Source organism: Mustela nivalis, assembly GCF_964662115.1.
Source record: "Mustela nivalis genome assembly, chromosome: 15".
Taxonomy (NCBI): Eukaryota; Metazoa; Chordata; class Mammalia; order Carnivora; family Mustelidae; genus Mustela; species Mustela nivalis.
Window position 1 is genome coordinate 10,539,798 of NC_139034.1, and position 20,131 is coordinate 10,559,928.

The window sequence follows — 20,131 nt, forward strand, 5'->3', positions numbered from 1 at the left end:
ACTTCCGTCTGCTCACCTCCTCCAAGCCCTGTTTTCCATCCCGTCCCCCATGCGAAGACCTTCACCTCTCAAGCCAGATGGCCTCCCAGTTTGCTGCCTCCTCTCAATACCTCCCTGCTCCCCACCCCATGTCCAGCCTTATAAGCTTGCGGGGCCAGAATCAGACCCTGACCCACATTAGATCAAACATGGCAAAGCGCCTTCCTATGCCATGTGAGGCGCAAGGTTTTCCTGTCCAACGTCGCATAAAAGTTTTAGAATTTGGCTTTGAAATTCTCCTTTGACTTAGAAATTACCCAAGATCTCTCAGCAGCTACTGTGTGTGAGTGAGCATTCTTGAGATCTAAGAGGCCCTGGGAGTGGTTTTCAAAGAAGTCAAAATTGTGTACTTAATAAACCTAAGTGGTTACTAAAATTGATCTGCATTTTGTAGAGTTTTAAGCCTTTATGAATTTCAATTTGCAGAGGTTTCTCCCTATTTTTAGAGCTTATGAACATTTGGGGGGTGGGTCAAGAATTTGCTAAGCACTATGCCTAAAGTATCTAATGGAGAGCGCTGGCCTTGGCCGTGGGCTGCCTGGTATAATGGTTCTGTACAGACCTGCTTAAGGCCTTGCCGCTGTCCTCATACACTCATGGCTTTCGGTTATTAAAGACAGTGGTTTTTGTCCTGTTGACAGATTATTTTTTAGAGTGACGAGCACAGCTGCCATGTAATGGATGCTAATGGACTCGCTTGTTAAAAAATGCCATAAACAAATACAAAAACCACAACTTCAGCTACGGACTCGACTACCCCTCTCCTAAAACATATGCAGTAATTTAAAGCGATATTCCTAATACTTCTCAAAATTCAGATTCTCTTATAAAGAAATGCTTTTTGTCTTCATGACTTTGAAAGATGGTATGAATAAACAGAATAAAACAAGACACACAGGAGGGGTCTCTAAAAGTGTTCAACTTGTAGGTTTCTGTTTCCCTGGCAGGTACATACAGACTTCCTCCGAAGCATTTGCAGGACATAATCTTGCAGACATGCCATGTGTTTAAGACAGCGATGCTCAACTGTTCTTGGGTGCAGGTAGACTTTCTTTGGTAGTATATGGGCTTTAACTAAATGCAATCTAATAGCATCATAACAAAAATGATTAATCAAAAGCTTTTCTCATACCCAACTTAGAGACGGGGAGGAGGCGGCCGAGGTTCTACCAGAAATAAGGGAAGGGAACGATAACATTTGTCTCTCTGAACTAGCCTGGATGTTCACATGATAGTTTTCTCAACCCAAGCAGAAAATCATAATTCATGAAAAGGAAAACAAAAAGGCCCATGTATACTTGCCATGAACTATATCTAACAAGATTGACATGAATAACAGGTGTCATTTGGCACACAAACCTTCATGGTAAATACTCATTCTCTAGTCTAATAACTGGCCCTGGTTTCAAAAGGCCTAGTTTTTAAATACTCTTTGGTAATATAACTAAAACAGAACTTGTCCACGTCAGGGTAGTATTGCTACTATTTCTGTTTTCTACATGTGCATTGTTTTACCCGGACCCAATAAAACCCCCCCGCTTTACCTGGGGACAGACTAGATTTCATGTGACCACAGAGAAAATGTAATTTAAATCTCCCTATGATGGTATTCTTAGAGAATAACCAAAACACTTAAAACAGCAGTTCATGCTCACATGGAAAACCGAGAAGAGAAACAGAAAGCCGGGAAGGAAAGGTAAGGAGAAGGGCCGGGAGGACTGGTGCTCCCCACACACTCGGTCGAAGCTGGCCCACCTCTTTCCATTACTGTCCCGAAGCATCGCCTTCCCCATCACTCTGGACTTCGTCTCCAGCTCCTGTACCTCCTCCAGCAATGTTTTTTTGCAGGTGTGCTTGGCCCTGTATCACAAGGGAAAGACAAAAAGCACATGACACATGAAACTTACACAGCTGTAGAGACGGTCGCTCCCTTTGGGGTCAGCTCTGGAAGCCCTTTGAGGCTGAGGCTGCGGCTTCGGACATCACGGAATACTCTTACTGTCCCTGCGTATGGCCAGGATTCTACTTTCATAACCTGGGAAGCATCCCAAGTTTTGAGGAACACACTTGGACCATGAACCTCCTGTTACCCCACATCCCCCAAAGAACACAGCTTGTTGCTGAAAGCCTGAGGATCTGGTTGAGGATCCCCGCCATTCAGACCAAAGATCCAGGCTCACGGATGTTCACGGGTCTATTTCTAAAGCTTTTCACTGCAGGATCTGGGAACCCAGGGGATGCTTTAAATCCTTCCCCAAGTGGATATATGCAGGTCCCTTGGCCCAGGCCCCTGTGATCACAGAGCCCCAGGTGAGCAGTTTGTTCTCTTTTTAGCATGGAAAGATACACGGTCACAGCAGGAATGGGATTTATAATGCTGGAGTTCACGCTCTTCAAGTCAAACCGTGCATCTGAAATTTAGGGTCAACACAAATATCCGGGCACAGCTTTTCCACCCTTCTCTTGCAGAGACTTACCATTAGGGCCCATATTCGTGGGCCCCCACAGAGTAAAACAACTGAGGGAGTAAGAAAACAAACTGGCCTCTTGACCACAGCTGAAACCTCAGCCTGGTTCCTTTACACCCCTTGAACTGTAGGAATAGCTGCCTGCGCCCTTTTTCTGGTTAAATGAAGAATACCTGACAAATGTTCAAATAAGCGACTGATCTAGGGTCTCCCTAAAGTTAAGACTGCACAGAGAGCTCCTGGTTGGAAAGGATACAATTGAAGAAAGGCGGTTAGCTGGACACGGGTGTGAGACGGGAAAAGAAAAACTCAAGAAGCAAAAAGGCTCCGAGCTTAGCAATACAGGGCTGTTTTCCTTGTTCCGAAAAGCTTATCAGTCGTTTCAGCGTGAACAGATGTGAAGACCCTGTTAAGGACCAGGATTCAAAAACAGAAGGTGAACAAATGCGGAGCATCTTTGCGAGGGAGCACTGTGGAACGGGAACAGTCGGGAGATGGGAGCTGTTTCAGGGAAATCACATACGCCCGCCCACCCTCCACCTTCAAGGGAAGAAAGTCTGTTAAGATAATGCCCAGTCATCCCCTAACACTCCAAATTAATCTATAATGGAGTATTAGTCCGAAGACACTGTATATGCGCCTGCCATTCCTTTCCTCCAAAGTAAACACGAGCACTTGGCCGCACAGGTTTTAACACATAATACCTTAATTACACCAAGCTGAGTCCGGGGACTCAGTAGTGATAACATTCCGCAGTTCAAAGCAGAGGCGGTGGAATTTTAATTTAAACAAGAAATGAGAAAACATTTAACGTTTTGCAGGAGACAGGCAAAAATTTTACACTGTTCCGTATTACTGAATATGCTGCGCCCCCAACTTTCATCTCATGGGCTCATGGGGCTAGAATGGTACCAAGACAACCCGAGTTGCAAGCCACACTCAAGCAGGATTCACCCTGCTGGGTTGATTTCCCAGGCCCCAGAAGGACATGCGTGCTGGTCCTGAGGCTGAGTGTGTGCTCGGTTTCAGGGCCCTCCTCGCTTCACCACTGTCTTCCCCTCATTCCTCTTTCTCCCCACACAGAGCAAGTGGGGCTCCCCAACCTCTGGAACAGCCCTCAGAGTTCTCTTCTGGGCTGGGTGACAAGGGCATCATCAAGAAATAGGCTAAACACGGATTGCATGAAGCACTGGATGTGGTGCAAAAACAAGGAATACTGTATGCTGGAAAAAAAAGAAAAAGAAAAAGAAAAGAAAAGAAATAGGCTAGGGACAGGAAGGCTGGGCCAGTGGGTGCAGGGCCCTGGAAATCTATACCTTAGGCCAAGGGAGAGACAATCTGGCCCACTGCATCGAAGCTGCTGGTGTGGGCTCATTCATAAAATCACCTCAGAAGGAAATGATCACCAGGCACTGTGCATGTTCTCAGTGGATGAAACTCATCTGTGTCCAAGAGTTACTCAACAATTTCATAGTATTTCCACGAGGCGAGCTCCCACAGGCTAGCCTGGAAACTTGATCACTATTTGAGAACACTGGGTGGCGATGCTGGGGACGATTCTGTGAGTCCTTCTCTGTGTGCACTGGGGTAGAAGCAATGTTAGCAGTGCAAAACCACTTTCTCAGCAGCCTCTATCTAATAAAGCCTTAATTAGATAAATGATCCCCCCATCAAAGTCCACCTGTGAAAAGCCAGTCTTTGAGCATTAGCCACTGGCATGCAATTTAGGTCTCACCAGGAGCTGGGGTTTGGCTTGTTCAGCCACAGCTGTGACCGAGTGGGCCCCATTATCCAGGAGCGGCTTATCCCCAGCGGCCCAGTGCTGCTCCATCTAACCCGCGTCAAGAAACTGACTACAGAAGAGGCAAGGTGGGTGGGGCTGCTTGGCCACTGTCAGAGTGCAAGAGCGTCGGGGAGCCTCCAGAATAACTCCAGGTTAGAAGGGACTTTTAAAATAAGCAGATTGGGGGACGCCTGGGTGGCTCAGTGGATTAGGCCGCTGCCTTCGGCTCAGGTCATGATCTCAGGGTCCTGGGATCGAGTCCCGAATCGGGCTCCCTGCTCAGCAGGGAGCCTGCTTCCTCCTCTCTCTCTCTCTGCCTGCCTCTCTGACTACTTGTGATTTCTCTCTGTCAAATAAATAAATAAAATCTTTAAAAAAAAATAAAATAAGTGGATTGGCTTAGATTTTCATCCCCCTCCCGCCCCGCCCCCGGAAGCTTTTTCTCCTTGACTCTTTTTTTTGCATGGAAAAGTACCAAGTCAGAAGGAGACATTAAATTCTAAATGTGGATGAAAATGTAAATACGGTGTGCTTCACATGAACTTATTGTAGGTAGAAAGTTTTTTTTTTACAAAAATATCAAGACTCATTTGTATACAGAAATTTTGTATTACCTTTTATTTCCATTTAACTGCCTATCTGGGATTATAATAAGGAAATGAAGTCATTCTGGAATTGCTGAACATATTGTGAGTTGATGGGTAAAGCATAAGAGATACAGTTAGATAAAAGAAGACTGGTTCCTGTGTTCAGTGGCCTTGAGCTTTATATTATTTTTGTAAAGCAACTAACGAATTTCTCCTAAATGAGAATAAGTACACAGCAGCTTACCTAAGAATGCTGTCATGGGTAAACATTTTGGAAGTGTGTAAGCTAAAGGATATTAAAGTAGTTCTGGGCAATTTAAACTTCATGCTCCTCATAAAAATACTCATTAGCCAGGTATCACATATAATCAATCAATTATTCCAGTAAAAGATGTGTTAGTTTGGTCCCTCGTGAAAATTATGGTTGACAGGATAAAAGAGTAGCTACTTTATGGTGTCCAAATCTGACTTAAGATAGTCTAGTAATGGATCTTCAAGCAGAAAGCTGACAGACTTCATGGAAAAAATGACTAAATTACCTCATGCTGAGTTTCTTTATATATTTTTTTTTTTTCCTGACTCTAAAGAGTCTAGGTCCTAAAATGGCAGAAAGGGACTGGACAAAGTAAGGGGGAAAATGCAGAAAGAGAGCAGCTCACTTTGTTAAGCGCTTCTAGAAAGACACATGAAAACGTGGGCCTGCGGGTCTGCTAGGATTTAAAAGCTCTTTCAAAGTAGTTAACCACTAAAATTCAAAACAAGACAAGAGGTCTATAAGACTGGTGCAAGGCTGAGAAACAAACTGAGGATTTTGGAGGGAAGAGGGTGGAAGGTTGGGTGAGCCTGGCGGTGGGTATTAAGGAGAGCACGTATTGCATGGAGCACTGGGTGGGGTGCATAAACAATGAAACTTGGAACACTGAAAAAATAAAAAAATTTAAAAAAAAATTGGTCCAAGGCAAGATGAGAAAACGTAACCGTCCCGTGAACTCGGCCCCATGTCGCTGTCATGGCACAGGCCCTTCGTGGCCCCGGGATTCTGGTTCACTTCATTCAAACTCTCCGTGGACGTCCAAGGAGAGCCAGAACACATCGTGTTTCAATAAAGAGTTGACAGTTGGAACCAAATGAAGGGTGGCTGTGGACAATCAGGTTCATGTTTTTGCTCAGTGTGCAGGAAGGGAAAACAGAACATGTTGTAGGAAGTGGAAGCTCAGAAAGAGAAATCACGGGTCACCTGTGTGGCTCAGTGGGTTAAAGCCTCTGCCTTTGGCTCAGGTCATGATCCCAGAGTCCTGGGATGGAGCCTCACATCGGGCTCTCTGCTTGGCAGGGAGCCTGCTTCCTCCCCCTCCGCCCACCGCCTGCCTCTCTACCTACTTGTGATCTCTGTCTGTCAAATAAATAAATAAATAAAATCTTTAAAAAATAAAAAAGAAAAAAAGAGAAATCACAGTCCTGGATGGTGGTCTTGGCAGAGGTGAGCAACTCTGAGTCTGCTTCCACCTCCCGGAGAAGCCTCTGAAATTTACTGGACCCAACAACATCTATTTCAGGCTGGGAGTATAATATAAGATAAAACCCGGGCCCCCTGATCTCAGGGAAAATTCCCAGATAAGCTGGCCAGATGCTTGTCTTTGAGGACAGTGGTGACTCTAATTTAGACATTACATGTGTATTAAAAATTAAGCATGTACTTTGGGCAAATACTGCTGGGGAGAGCCAATGTAGTCCATTCTCCCTGGCTTCCCTAAATAAAACCAGACAAAAGTACATTTCTGTAAGTGCCTCCGGAATTGAGTAGGAGTCTTCCCAGCTCAGCCCAAAGCTGCTAGAAAAGCCCACTGCTCTTGGGAAGGGCTCTTCTCTGCGCTTGTCCTGGGCAGGAGGCAGCAGGTAGGACAATGCCCAGTGTCTGCCACTGCTGGCCCCTGACCAGCACCTCCTTCATAGTGCCTGTCCCTTCTCCTACCTGGCTGGCAAGCTTCTGGCAAAAAGTGACTTCCACTCTTTCCATATGGTGGAGCTGGAAGCAGTGTCCTTGGATTTATCCTTGCTAAAATGTAAATGGTGCTAGTTTTATAGTACTAGGGGAAACCAAAAACAAGTCCTGTTTAAAGGAATAATTTACTTCACTGGTGACTGGTAAGTTTTACTTGGAATGGACTGGAAAAGATCCAGAAGACTGACAGGAGGTAGAGACATTATAATCTGCAACCACTTTTTGAAAGAGTAGAAAGATACTGCTGCTAAAGTCTCACTTGGCAAATACAGAGACTCAGTAAACATTTTTTTTCAGGATGTTAATCAAGATAGTTGAATTAAAATAGGCTGAGAGTGATTCATAGTCATTATTTCTATTCTCAATCGCTATAAATTGTAACGTGATCTGATGTAGCCAGTACCATGTTGGATTTACCTAAAACTAACTTGTCATGTAAAACTGAAGAAATTTAGCAAGGTAATATAGCATGCCACAACTGGGCTATGTGCTACAAGAACAAATAATAGAACTAGCATTTTGTTGCAGTGCATTTATTAGATTAAGAAAACATCTTTCCTGGCTACAATAATTTCATTTTGAAGGAGTCCAATTCAGCTGTTTATAGAATATGGTTCTAGCAGATAAAAGGGAACTATTGGTAAATCAAGGCATTTAGTAAATTAGAATTAATTTTTGCTAATAGTTGCAAAACTTAGTGAAGAGAAAAAAAAAAGCACCCCAAATATGTGCTATACAATTCTCTCTCTTCCTCACTCTCTTTGCAGTAGGCATCACTGGTTGTCAAGATAATGCCAAAATGAAGACTTTTTCAAAAAAACATCCTTAACTGTCAGGCAAGAACAATTCTCATTGAGTGTGGGAGGAAGGGGGGAGATAAAAATGAAATCTGATGTCTTTTCCTGGAAGGTTTGGATTAAAGTCTCAATTCTCTACCTCAAGGCCCCAAAATAATTATGCTTTGCCCAAAGTAAAACCAATCAAGGAGTCTCAATTTTCAGGGAAAGTTGGCAACTGTTTGTAGGAGGAATCAGCCTACCCCAAACAAAAATCAATATTATCTCTTTTGGAGTCTTCCATCTCTTTCTCGTGGATGAAATTAAAATTAACATTATCTTGCAACTTAGTTGCTTAGCTTACCTTGTGCACAAGATATTTTGGAAATAATGTATTCTGGAACATATAAGCAAAAACTGAGCATGAATTATTTCCTACTTAACCTACATTATAATTTCACCTTTGTGAAATTATACACTGACACTCAAAATAAATTATATTTGAAGGAGTTCTACTGTGAATTATTGGAGAAATGAAGAATACTTCATTCCAAGTTATTTTCTAATTTGAAATGACTTACATATACACAATTTTCGTTTAAGTCTAGGATTTAAAGCCAGTTTATAATTGTAACTGCTTAGGCATTGATTTTTTTATATAAGGAGAAATGAATTTTGAGTTATGCTTCCTAAACCTGATGGAATGAATCTGTACTTAGAAACCCTACTTTAAAATCATGTACAAGCTTCACACCTATTGACCTTCACACAGCCTGTCTTGGGACTCCTCTTTGTCTATATTCTCCTATCGAGGTGAAGCACAGGTTAAAAGAAAAAAAGAAAACCACAAGAAACCCAAACCCCCAACATCCTTTACATCTGTTGCTGGCAGATAGCAGAAGACCTGTTCCTTTAGAATATCCCACAGCATGAAATAGCCTATGGTCAGGTTCATGACAGGTGACTGCAAGGACAGATAAGCAAGACTTAGGGTGACTATGTCACCCTTCACTTACGCTCTCCAGGCTACATCTTCCATTAAACACGCTGTGGGCACCAGAAATAATCCCAGCCAGAAGTGTGCGGAGCTCAGGACCATTGTCGCCTGCAAGAAACAGGAGTGACACGTGTGTTAATACTTGTCCTTTCAAAAGCAGATGTAATTTAACCAATGTGAAACATTCCATGACACAAAAATGACAGAAAGCACTAAATTCAACCACAGTGAAAACATAAACCTAAGACGGATGTCAAAGGGACCTTACGTAGTGAGCACCTGTTGATCTCCATCAGCTCTTTGCACCTTTTATTTTTAAAAGTGTCACTGTCACCCTCTGTCTATAAAGTGCTTTTATATAGAGGGTCTAGTCAGAATGTTGACATCAAAACCCTCCTTTAGAGAAAGCTAGAGCCAGACTCCTCTATCCGATGAACTTTACTGGGCTCCTCACATCTACTTGGCCTATCTATGAATTCATGTTCCTTCACTGCTCAGTCACTCATGGAAGCAGAACCTTCGTGCAAGACAAGGTGATTCTCAACACCCAGAAGAGGAAAAGGGATGGTTATCATCTTTGCCTTCAAGGAAACTAAAGTTGTAAGTACACACACACTCTATTGTGTGATATTATCTACAGATTATCCTTGACTTATGATGGGGTCACATCCTAATAAACCCAACATAAACTGAAAATATTCCAAGTCAAAAATGCATTCAATACACCTAAACTACTGGACATCATATAATTGGGCAAAGCCATCTATTACAAGATAGGCTTTTTGCCGGGGCCCCTGGACAGCTCAGTCAGTCAAGCATCTGCCTTTGGCTCAGGTCATGAACTCAGTGTCCTGACCCATGTCGGGCTCAGCAGGGTGTCTGCTTCTCCCTCTCCCTCTGCTATTCTCCCTGCTCATTCTCTCTCAGATAAATAAATAAAATCTTTTTTTTAAAATAGTCTTTTGCCCATTTTATAATATAGTACTGATGTGGAAGACTGCACAGAGGTTCCTCAAAAAATTAAAAATAGAAATACCATCCTGATCCAGTAATTTCACTACTGGGTATTTACCCCAAGAAAACAAAACACTAATTTGAAAGGTGTATGCACCCTTCTATTTATTTTAGCCTTATTTACAATAGTCAAGAAATGGAAGCAACCTAAGTGTTCATCCATAGATGAGTGGAGAAAGAGGATATTGTGTATATGTACACACGTACACAATCACTCACACACAAGAAATATTACGTAGCCATAAAAAGGAATCATATTTTTGCCATTTCTGGCCTAGAAGTTATGCTAAGTGAAATAAGATAGAGCAAAACCAAAGGCCGTAAGTGAAAGCTTACATGTGGAATCTAAAAAAGCAAATGAACAAACAAAAATAGAAAAAAAAAAATCCATAAATACAGAGAGCAAACTGGTGGTTGCCAGAGGGGAGAGTGGGTGGGGGATGGGCAAAACAGTCTAAGGGGAGTGGAAGATACGGACTTGCAGTGATGGAATGACTAAGTCATGGGGATGAAGTGGACAGCAGAGGGAATAGAGTCAATGCTATAGTAACAGTGCAGTACAGTGACACAGGGTAGCTACACTATGAACAGGCTTGTCAAATCACCACGTTATACACCTAAAAATAATGTAACGTGTATCACCCATACTTCAATAAAAAAAGAAACAGAAAACAGGACTGAAAATATAATAAAGTGTTGTGTATCTCATGTAATGTATCAAATACCGCACTGAAAGTGACTAACACGCGTGTTAGTCACTAACTAACTGCACTGTCTGGGTGCAGAACGGCTGTCAGTGGGTCGGTGATCTACCTTCGTGGTGATGTGGTTGGCAGGGAGTGGCCAGCCTCCGGCATCACGAGCGAGGATTGTGCCACGTACTGCTAGCCCAGGAAGAGATCCAAATTCAAAATTCCAAGTATGGTTTCTAGTGAATGCATATCACTCTCACGCCATCATAAAGTAGAATGATTGTGAAGTTGAAAGTCCATCTGATGTCAGGGGCCATCTGGACACTAGACACCATGGAATATGATATGGATCACGATCACATTTTACGGGTTTTCAGAACGCTAGAAAGCTGGTAAGACTTCTTAAAGAAGATAGAATGTGAGATGTATCCAGAAAGATAAACAGGATTTCCAGAGCTGCAGAGGGGCAGCGTGGAGAGCAGTTCTAAAAGGAAGGCTGAAGGACAGGCACTGCCTTTGATGGGATTTGCTTGTTCCTGGAATGCTGAGTCACAGTCAGTTTTGGGTGGAGGGTTTTAAGAAAAAGAGTTGCAAGGCCAAGTTAAATCAGGCAAGGAGTTGAAAAGAGAATTTAGGGCAGTAACAGAGGGAGGGATAACTTTGCACTGAAAGAAACAAGGACCAGGGCTTCTAGAATCCTTGGAGTTTGGTTTCCAGGGAGCATGGCCAGGAGCATGGAGCTGGCAAGCTGGTCTGGAAGAGTGGGCTACTTAGAAAGGGGACCAAAGTGACAGAACAGAACACTTTACATTCCTTGGTTTGCTTTTCTGGACACCTCACCATGTGGTTCTGCTGGAATAGACAGGTTTTGCCAGAACTCATTACAAAGTGGTACAAAGCTTTCCAAGGGTAGGTGGGCAGTGGGGCTGAAGCACATGTAGGGTTGGGGACACTTGAAGGGAGTTGGTAGGGCTGAAAATCAAAGGGGGCTCAGGGCAGCCCTCTTCAAGTGCAAAAGGTGGGGTTCACCCTGATCCCAGTGTGGCATACAAGCTTCAACTCTTTCTCTGGTTTCTGTCTTCCATTCTGGGGGTCCGACCACACCACTGAGGCCCTTGTTGGGCCATCTGACTGCGCCTGAGCAGGGCTTCTGTCTCTGTGCGTGTCCCCACAGCTTCTTCGCCTGTACCCCAAAACCCATGCCTGACCATGCCCATCTTGTCTCTGAACTCTGGCATATGGCTCAGCGTGGTACTCGAAACTTGACCACGATGACTCTGAGAAGCAATGAGGTCTGGGGCAGAGCCAAACTCTACCCTGGCATTGGACTTGCTTTCATTTTCTAAAACAAGAGTGCTGGTTTTCTGAAAGAGTCATTCTAAACCTCAAAACTATGTGAGTATATTGTGCCCCGTGGATTTTATCTCACCAAGTTCATCCTAAGGAAGTGAGAAAAGATCAGAAGTAGCAAGTGTAAGAATATCCACGTACTGCTGCTACCAAAGAAAGAAAGAAACATCCAAGAACACGGCTTAAGCTATGGTGGTCCCTACACACCATGGGCCTCTGTGAAGCAACGAGAGTGGGATTCGTATTTGTCGACATGGAAAAAGGTCATGTCATACTGCTAAGGAAACCTCCAGGGCCTGGCACCTCGTACAACAGACCTATCATGGCAATGGGGGGAGCAGCGAACGGCATAATTAGGCCAAATCTGGAAACTGAACTTGAGATGCTATGTCCTGATGAAATCCCCTGCAGGTTATTGTGTCTTTAACTCTTAAGCATTATACACATATCTCTATATTAATATAGATCCTAATTTTTGTGAATCCTACTCTAGCATTTCTTTACCTTTCACAGACATGTTCTGGGACTTCAAAAACAATGAGTGGTCCTGGCTTTGGGGGACCTGAGACTACCACCCCCTTTCATATGGGCATGCTTGCGTGGGCAGGAATGATGCATGAAATGGCATGGCAGGAAACATGTCTTCCTCACAGGAAAGAAACATTTACTTCAAGCGCACCCTCCATCCCCCAACTCCCTCTGTAAGTCCAGCCTTCCACCGACAGCCCTCTCGCTTCTGGGCCAGGCGGTGTGGCCAGTCCAGCCGCAGCACCGAGAGGGGACCTTGAGTTTTGCTCATGGCTCCACATGCCTAGGGTGGTGCACAGTCCCCAGAAGGTGGAATCCTTCGAACTACACTCATGAGGCTACGTCCTCGATCGTCTACTAGGTATACTGATCAAAGAGCAGGGTCATTTAAAAATAACACTTTATAAGAAGGTACTACTTAAAACAGATAGGAAACTGGGAATTTTAGCTGCTGAGGGAAGTCAGGACAATGAATTTTGAATTGCTTTGTTGGAAATAGGAAGCCCTCTGTCAAGTGAACAGAAGTCAGAGATTTTAAATATTGTTTTGTTATTGGTTTTTACAACTTGGAGCTGAGAAGATTTCCTATATATAACCTAAAGACATGTCTCCAGAAAGGTTTCTACAATTTTTTACAGAATGACCAAGGTCCCAAGTCCTGAAAACTTTAAGGACATAGCTTTAATTACTTAAATTTAATTACATTTTTATTTTCTTAGCATAGAAAAAAAAAAAAAGGTTCATTGAGCTGGTCTGGGTGACTTAAATTATCCTCTGTCCTCACCCCTTCTAAACACTATTGAGGTTTTAAAAGCATCCTCTTGCTGTGCTACTGGGAAGAATGTACCCATTAGTTAACACATCTTTACTAACACTGACCTGAAACCAGTCAGGTGCCAAATGCATAGGAACCCACTGTGGGTAACCTGAGGCTCAGGTGGATGAAATGAGTTGACACATTAGGGCACGAACAGGGGGAGCCCTGATAGGACTGGAGGCTTCTCTGATGGTAATGAGCTCCTCAGGACAATAGTCAGGTTAGACCAGGGATATTAATCAAGGACACCCACAATGGGATTGACCAGGGATTAGTGCTTTCATTGCTGCTACTAATCACACACACACACAACACACACACACGCGCGCGCGCGCACACACACACACGAGCCCAGGTCTAGCCACCCACGAAAGTGGTGATAGATGAGAAGTTTTGCTTTGTTTTACTTTTTAAAGATTTTATTTCTTTTTGAGAGCGGATGCACAAGCCGGAATGGGGAAGAGGCAGAGGGGGAGCAAGGAGCCTGATGCAGGATTCGATCCCAGGACCCAAGGACCATGACCTGAGCTGAATGCAGACGCTTAACTGACTGAGGCACCCAGGCATCTGAGAAGTTTTAAAAAGGAAGCAGAAGGAACCAGAGCCAGGTAAGGGCAGTCTGCACTCCCAGCGTGGAGCACAGGGGAAACAATACTGACCGTGGAGAAGGGAGACAGCTCAGCTGCTGGGAGAACGGACTAGGATTTCTTCACACATCACTAAGTGCCAGGCCTTCCCATTAAATCCCTCACAGTTCCCATGTCGCAGAAGAAAATTTAACTCTGCAACCCCCACCCCCACCCCCACCCCAAATTTGCTGCCACATTCAAACACATGTTGCTTGGCTCCAAACCCTACTCCTTCTCCCCAGCATGAGGAATGAGGAGCTTCCTTCTTCCCCAACTTGCCTGTGCCGGGGCAGGAGACAATATCTCCAAGTGCAGACATGCCATCTTGCTCCAAGTGTGAGCCTGACTTCAATTTAACACCAGAAACCCAGGGCACCAAGTTCAAAATGGAAGTAAAAGAAAACCTGGACCAGTGTGTGTTTGAACACTATTTGCTCTGGGTGATGGGGCAACATCGGACATGTTTGGGAGCGGCATACCCGACCCCAGCCTGGGCTGGGAGGCAGGTGTGCCACACAAATCCATCCCTCACGAGGAATTCTTGGAGCGTGAGGAAACCTCACAGGTGTGGACTCCACAGTGCAGTGGGAAAAAATTTCCCGTGGCCCCATAACCAAAGGAGTGCGGCTGCACTCACTTGCCACAGGAGAGAGGATGCAAATTCAGGCTGAAATTGGGTTTCTTTCCTGGGGTCGTGCATGCCCACTCATCCCCTGTACAAGATGCCAATGACCTGGTGCCAATTTTAAGCTTAGTTGTACCGAAATGGGGAAGACACCTCTTGGCAGTCTTCAAAGGAACATCCTCTGAAGATTACCCTACCAAGCACTCTGTAAAGGCAAATGCATTTTTAGAAAAACCACCAAGTGATTCCAGAAGCACCTCCATACCGGGGCTAACTCAGAAACTACCCCACATGCCTGATCCTGATATTTAAATGCCAATTCAGTGTTATTTCCTGGTCTACCTGCACAAAAGGGGATTGAAGCTAAAACCTCCAGCCCAAAAATCTGCTGCCTCAGACTCCCCCTGAAATGCCCCATGGTGGGAGAGGATAAGTAACCACCTAAAAATATCATTCCTACAAACATGGGGTCATTCAAAACAGAACATATAACAAACAGTCTATTTTTGACAGTGGGCTTCATCATCATTATTATATTATTATTATTATTTTATTACTGAAGCATAAGATTGCCTTATCAATGGATACTACTATTTTGAAACACTGAAAAGTTAGTGGTGGGTGATTGACATGGTCACATGATATGGGTTTTTTCAAAAAGCATCCCCTTCTGCTCTTGAAAAAGTATATTCAACCTCCAGGAGGATAAAGAAATGCTTGCAGGGGGTTATAACTTAAACACACTCAAATGCACAAATCTTAAGGATTTAGTTCAGAGTTGTGACGACTGTCTACATCTTTGTAAGTACACCTGTGTGCGCCAACAGAATATTCAGTCCCTGCCCAGATTCAGTACTATAGTTATTTTGCCTATTTTCGAATTTGATCTAAATGGGAAAGTACTCATATTTTCGAATCTGGCTTCATTCATCTAACATGGTGCCTTTGAGATTCATCTATGTTCTCGTGTGTGTCTATAATTCACTTAAAAAAATTTTTTTTTGACTAGTATTCTCTCACATGAATATGTCACAATTTGTTTAGCCAATCTCCTATGAATAGACATTTGGGTTCCTTCTAGTTTGGGGCTATTATTAAGAGTAAGACTGCTCTCCACATGTTTGTACAAGTCATTTTGTGTGCGTATGTTTCTGCTTCTGTGGGGTACACACCTGGAAATGGGGTGGTTCTGTCACATGGAAAGTGTAGGCAGACCTCAGAGATATTGTGGGTTCGGTTCAAGACCACTGCCATAAAGTGAATATTGCAATAAAGCAAGTCGAATGGATTTTTGGTTTCCCAGTGTATATAAAAGTTAGGTGTACAACTCTATTGTAGTCTGTTAAGTGTACAATAGCATTATGTCTTAAAAAACAATGAACATGCCTTAATTTAAAAGTACTTTATTGCTAAGAAATAACTGATCTGAGCTTTCCGCGAGTTGGGATCTTTTTGCTGGTGGAGGGTCCCGCCTCCGTGTCAGTGGCTGCTGAATGACCAGGGTGGGAGACGTTGAAGGCTGGCGCAGGGGGAGGGGTTTCTTAGAAGACAACAGTGAAGTTTGCTGCATTGAGTCACTCTTCCTCTCATGAACGATTCCTCTGTAGCATGTGATGCTATTTGGTTAGCATTTCACTCACAGTAGAACTTCTTTCAGAATTAGAGTCAATCCTGTCAAACCCTGCTGCTGCTTTCTCAGCAAAGTTGATGTAAGATACTAAATCCTTTGTGGTCACTACAACAGTCTTCACGGCATCTCCGCCAGGAGCAGATTCCAGCTCAAGAATCCACTTTCCTGGCTCATCCACGAGAAGCAGCTCCTCGTCTGTCCAAGTCTGATCATGAGACGGCAGCCGTGCGGGCCCATCTTCCCGCCCCACTTCTAACTCCAGTTCTCTTGCTGTTTCCACCACCTCTGTGGTGACTGTCTCCGTGGATGGCCTGAACCCCTGCAAGTCCTCCAGGACGGTGGGAACCAAACTCCGGTGAATGTGGATATTTTGACCTCTTCCCATCAATCATGAATGTTCTTAAAGGCATCTAGAATGGTGAATCCTTTCCAGAAGATTTTCAGTGGACTTTGCCGAGATCTATCAGACGGATCAGTTTCTATGACAGCGAGAGCTTTTCAAAACATATTTCTTCAATAAATAGACTTGAGAGTTGAAGTTATTCCCCGATCTGTGACCCAGAGGCAAAGTAAGCAAAGGCTGTTGGGAAAATGGCACCCGTAGGCTTGCTCAAGGCAGGGTGGCCACAGACCTTCAGTTTGTAAAAGGCGCAGGATCTGTGAAGCACGAGACGAGGGATGCTTGTACTGAGTACCCTTTAAGAAATGGCCCACGTGTCCACTGAGGCAGCTGTATGAGTGAGATGGGTGGAAGCTCTCCTCTTGTTCCATGTCTTCACCGCATTTGGTACCGTCAGTGATTTCTACTTGAGTGGTTCACTGTGGTAATGACATTGTCCTGTGGGGTCTGCTCTGACAAACACTATCATCATCACATGGACTACTTAGACAGAAGCCACGGGACTGGGGGCCTTTCCCCAGTGCCTGGCAAGGCAGCTGTGACAAAGTTAAAACCTCCAGAAGGAAAACTCTGAAGCCAACACAAACTCCACTCACCACACTCCATCCCCACCCAAGGGAGGGAACTCTTATTTCAGGGCATGTAGAATGGGGTAATTTTTAAAAAAATCTATGGAAAACATTTAAACTCTTGTTTACTCCCTACCGGGTAAGGAGACAGCTCCCAATTTTCCCAAACAGGCTGTTTGGGAAAGAGAGAAAGGTGAGGCTTGACATCCTCTGGATTATTAACTTATCCTTTTCCAGCTAGTGGTCATTTTGATTTCCTATTTTGCTCCTTAGCACCCCATTTTAGAGACCACTGATTTCCTGAGGTGGTTTTTTGAATAAGAAGATAATTCTTACCACATAGCACGGGGCCTGGTACACAAAATTAAGGCAATGAAATAAGCTATCACTGTTCGGAAATGTGGGACTCATGTCCAAAGTGAGGTCAGGTTTAAAACTGGTTGTGTATAATTTTAAAAATATGCGATCTGTACTCTCTTCTACCTTCGAGAACAAAAGAAATGACATTCACTGAAGACATGCATGTAGCCTCTGTCTTCTGTGTTTTGGGGCAGTTGTCCTGCAGGGGGGCTGGGAGGGCTGCAGGGACACCATGGTACCAGCTCTGACTCTCCTTCTGTAGAGGTGGGCCTGCTGGTTTCCAGAAATTATGCTGTGGGTCTGAGTGTCTGTGGCACAGTGCTTATTTCATGTGTTTATAGACAACTTCAACAATTACTATTTCTAGATTGTGATTCTCATGTGGTTGCACAGAAAGGCAAAAGAGTCACTGTGTTGTCACAGAAAGTCATCCATTTTTCTGAGAGAAAAATTCGATGCCTCACAGTTACAACTACTGTGGTAATTTGGAATATTAGGTTCAACGTTAAGGCACAGTATTTAGGACAGATACCAATAAAGATGGCCCATCTCACCTATTCACCATCTGAGTGACAGGCCCCTAGAAGAGAGACGAGTGTCCCTCATCATGATTACGAGTAGCTGGCTCCTGACTCTAGAAGGTTCAGAGGCCCAGGGGCTGGCTCCTGGTGTACTGAAAGCTGCCCTCTTGTCCTTGCAGAGGGCAGGGCTCTGGAACCGAGAGGGGCTGCTTCACTTCACTCGTTCCTTGGCTGCCTGGTGTCAGAATACACACCCTTGTGACACAGCCTATGGGTCACCTGCTCTTCCTACGGTAGAATACAAAGGTGTTTCACTTATTCCTCTTCCCACAGAAGTGGATGAAATCAACGTCTCGAATCAAGAGCTTGGCAGAGGGACTACTGAGGAAGGGCATCTGAAAGACCAAAGAGAGTGAGCAGCAGGTGTTTCTTGAAAAGCTGAGGGGCTGGGACGGCTTCTGTGCAGGGCTGGATTGCACGGTCTTCAAGACCACTGTCTGGTAGCTTCGGCTGCCCTAACAGCATGCCAGCGACTGTGGGCATAGACCGCAGACACGTATCCTCAGAGTTCTGGAGGCTGGACATCTCGGGATCAGGGTGCCAGAGTGGCTGGCCTCTTGTGAAAGTTCTCTTCCTGGTCCATAGAAGGCTGCCTTCTCACTGTGCTCACGTGACATGTGTGTGTGCGTGTGCGTGTGTGTGTATGTCTGCATGCACCCATGCAAGGAGGGAGGAGGAGGGAGAGGGAGCAAGCTCTCTGATGCCTCCACTTATGAGGGCACTGCTCCCATCATGAGGGCCCCACCCCCGCCACATGACCTCATCTAAACCTAATCACCTCTCAAAGTCCCCATCTCCAAATATCATTATATGAAGGGTGGGGGCTTCAGTATATGAATTCTAGGGGGCCACAAACAAACTCAGTCCATAAGAAGCACAGACAGTCCGCCCGGATGCCAAACCCAGATCTGCCGCATACTCTTACTTAACTACCATGCTTGTGTTTCTTCCTTTGTAAAATGGTAAAAATACTTTCTCATTAGGGATTCCCTGAGGCCTAAATGAATTAATAAACGCAAAGCACGATAAAAAGTGCATGGCACATGGTAAGTATTAGACACATTCCTATAACTACCTACTTCCTTGTATGCTATTGAGATAAGCTCAGATCTTACTTGGATATCCTAGAAGTGGACAGTAGTGATGCAAGCGATTCTTCAGTGACCTTTGAGGGCGAACTGGGTGACGAGATTCTGCTCCAGCTGTCGGGAGGTTTACCCACCACTGCTCTCAGGGGGGTGGATAGGTTGAACAGTATGATGCAGAATTCCCAAATGCTATTGCAAATAGGTTCTTCGTTGGTGAAGAGCGGCAAGTGTTCACAGTGAAAATAGCTAAGTAGTGAAATAGCCAAATTCTATTCTTTCTGCTCAGCTGTAAGCACTGCTCATTTGTGCTCACTGCCAACAGGGTGCTTCTACTTTTAACCCATCAAGATGAACTTCCTATCATGACACCAGGCCGGGCACTGCTCTTATCACTACTCAGAGCATGGACTCAGCTGTCACTCCACAATGATGAAAGATGTCCATTGATAACTTTGTGCCCGAGTAGAAAAAAGAACAGCCGCTAACTGTTCGTGAAAAATGTTCTCCATGTGGGTACATGTCAGAAGGCTAACTATGGTCCCTGCCTGAGTCCTGTGTCCCAGGAAGCTGGGGAAAATTCTCAAGCCAGACTTTGTTAAAGAGCCTAACATGCTTCCACGGGGCTGAGGAGTGAGTGAGCTCTCTGCAGTCATAGAGAACTAAACAGCTATAGAATAAGCAGCCCCCAACCATCCTTATCCTTAGCACGGATGGGAAGGAATTCAGAGCTGAAGATCCTGGAGATCGTGTCAGCTTTTAGGTTTTTCTGTGGGCTCTTTGGTGGCAGGAACCACAAACTAAAAACATAGAATCATTGTTTGGGAGGATGATAAAAAAATTCTGCCCCAGCAGATGGCCTTAAAGGTACATAAGGCTGGCAGCCACTCATGCGGAGTGACAGGAGTGACCCTAGGAAGGAGTGTCTCCTCAGCTTGTGCACTTGAAATCAGCGAAGAGGCAGACAATTGGAACTGCATAATTAATAGACTGTATACACTCTCACACACATATCCTAAATATGAGATATTTTATCTCACTGAAAAGTCCTCATTAATCACTCCTTTGAGCATTTAGAATACCTTTAAAAATGCTAATATGACCTGGAAGATTTGCGTAGTCTAAATTAGAGTAAAAACCACAGGATAAATAAGACATATCATCCTAGATCTCCAGTCTCACCTGAAGATTTGAAAAAT

The 20,131-nt window shown here is 44.3% G+C and overlaps 1 protein-coding gene across 1 annotated transcript in view; it reads right to left on the reverse strand.

Annotated features, from left to right (window-relative positions):
- The window catches only part of ATP8A2 (ATPase phospholipid transporting 8A2), a gene marked incomplete at its 5' end in the record, with an annotated part of 618,696 nt that overhangs the window by 47,395 nt on the left and 551,170 nt on the right, over positions 1 to 20,131 (reverse strand). The window contains 2 exons of the mRNA XM_082700943.1: positions 1,795 to 1,899; positions 8,672 to 8,760. Of these exons, the coding sequence (XP_082557069.1) occupies positions 1,795 to 1,899; positions 8,672 to 8,760 (194 nt within the window). The remainder of the gene's footprint in view (positions 1 to 1,794; positions 1,900 to 8,671; positions 8,761 to 20,131) is intronic.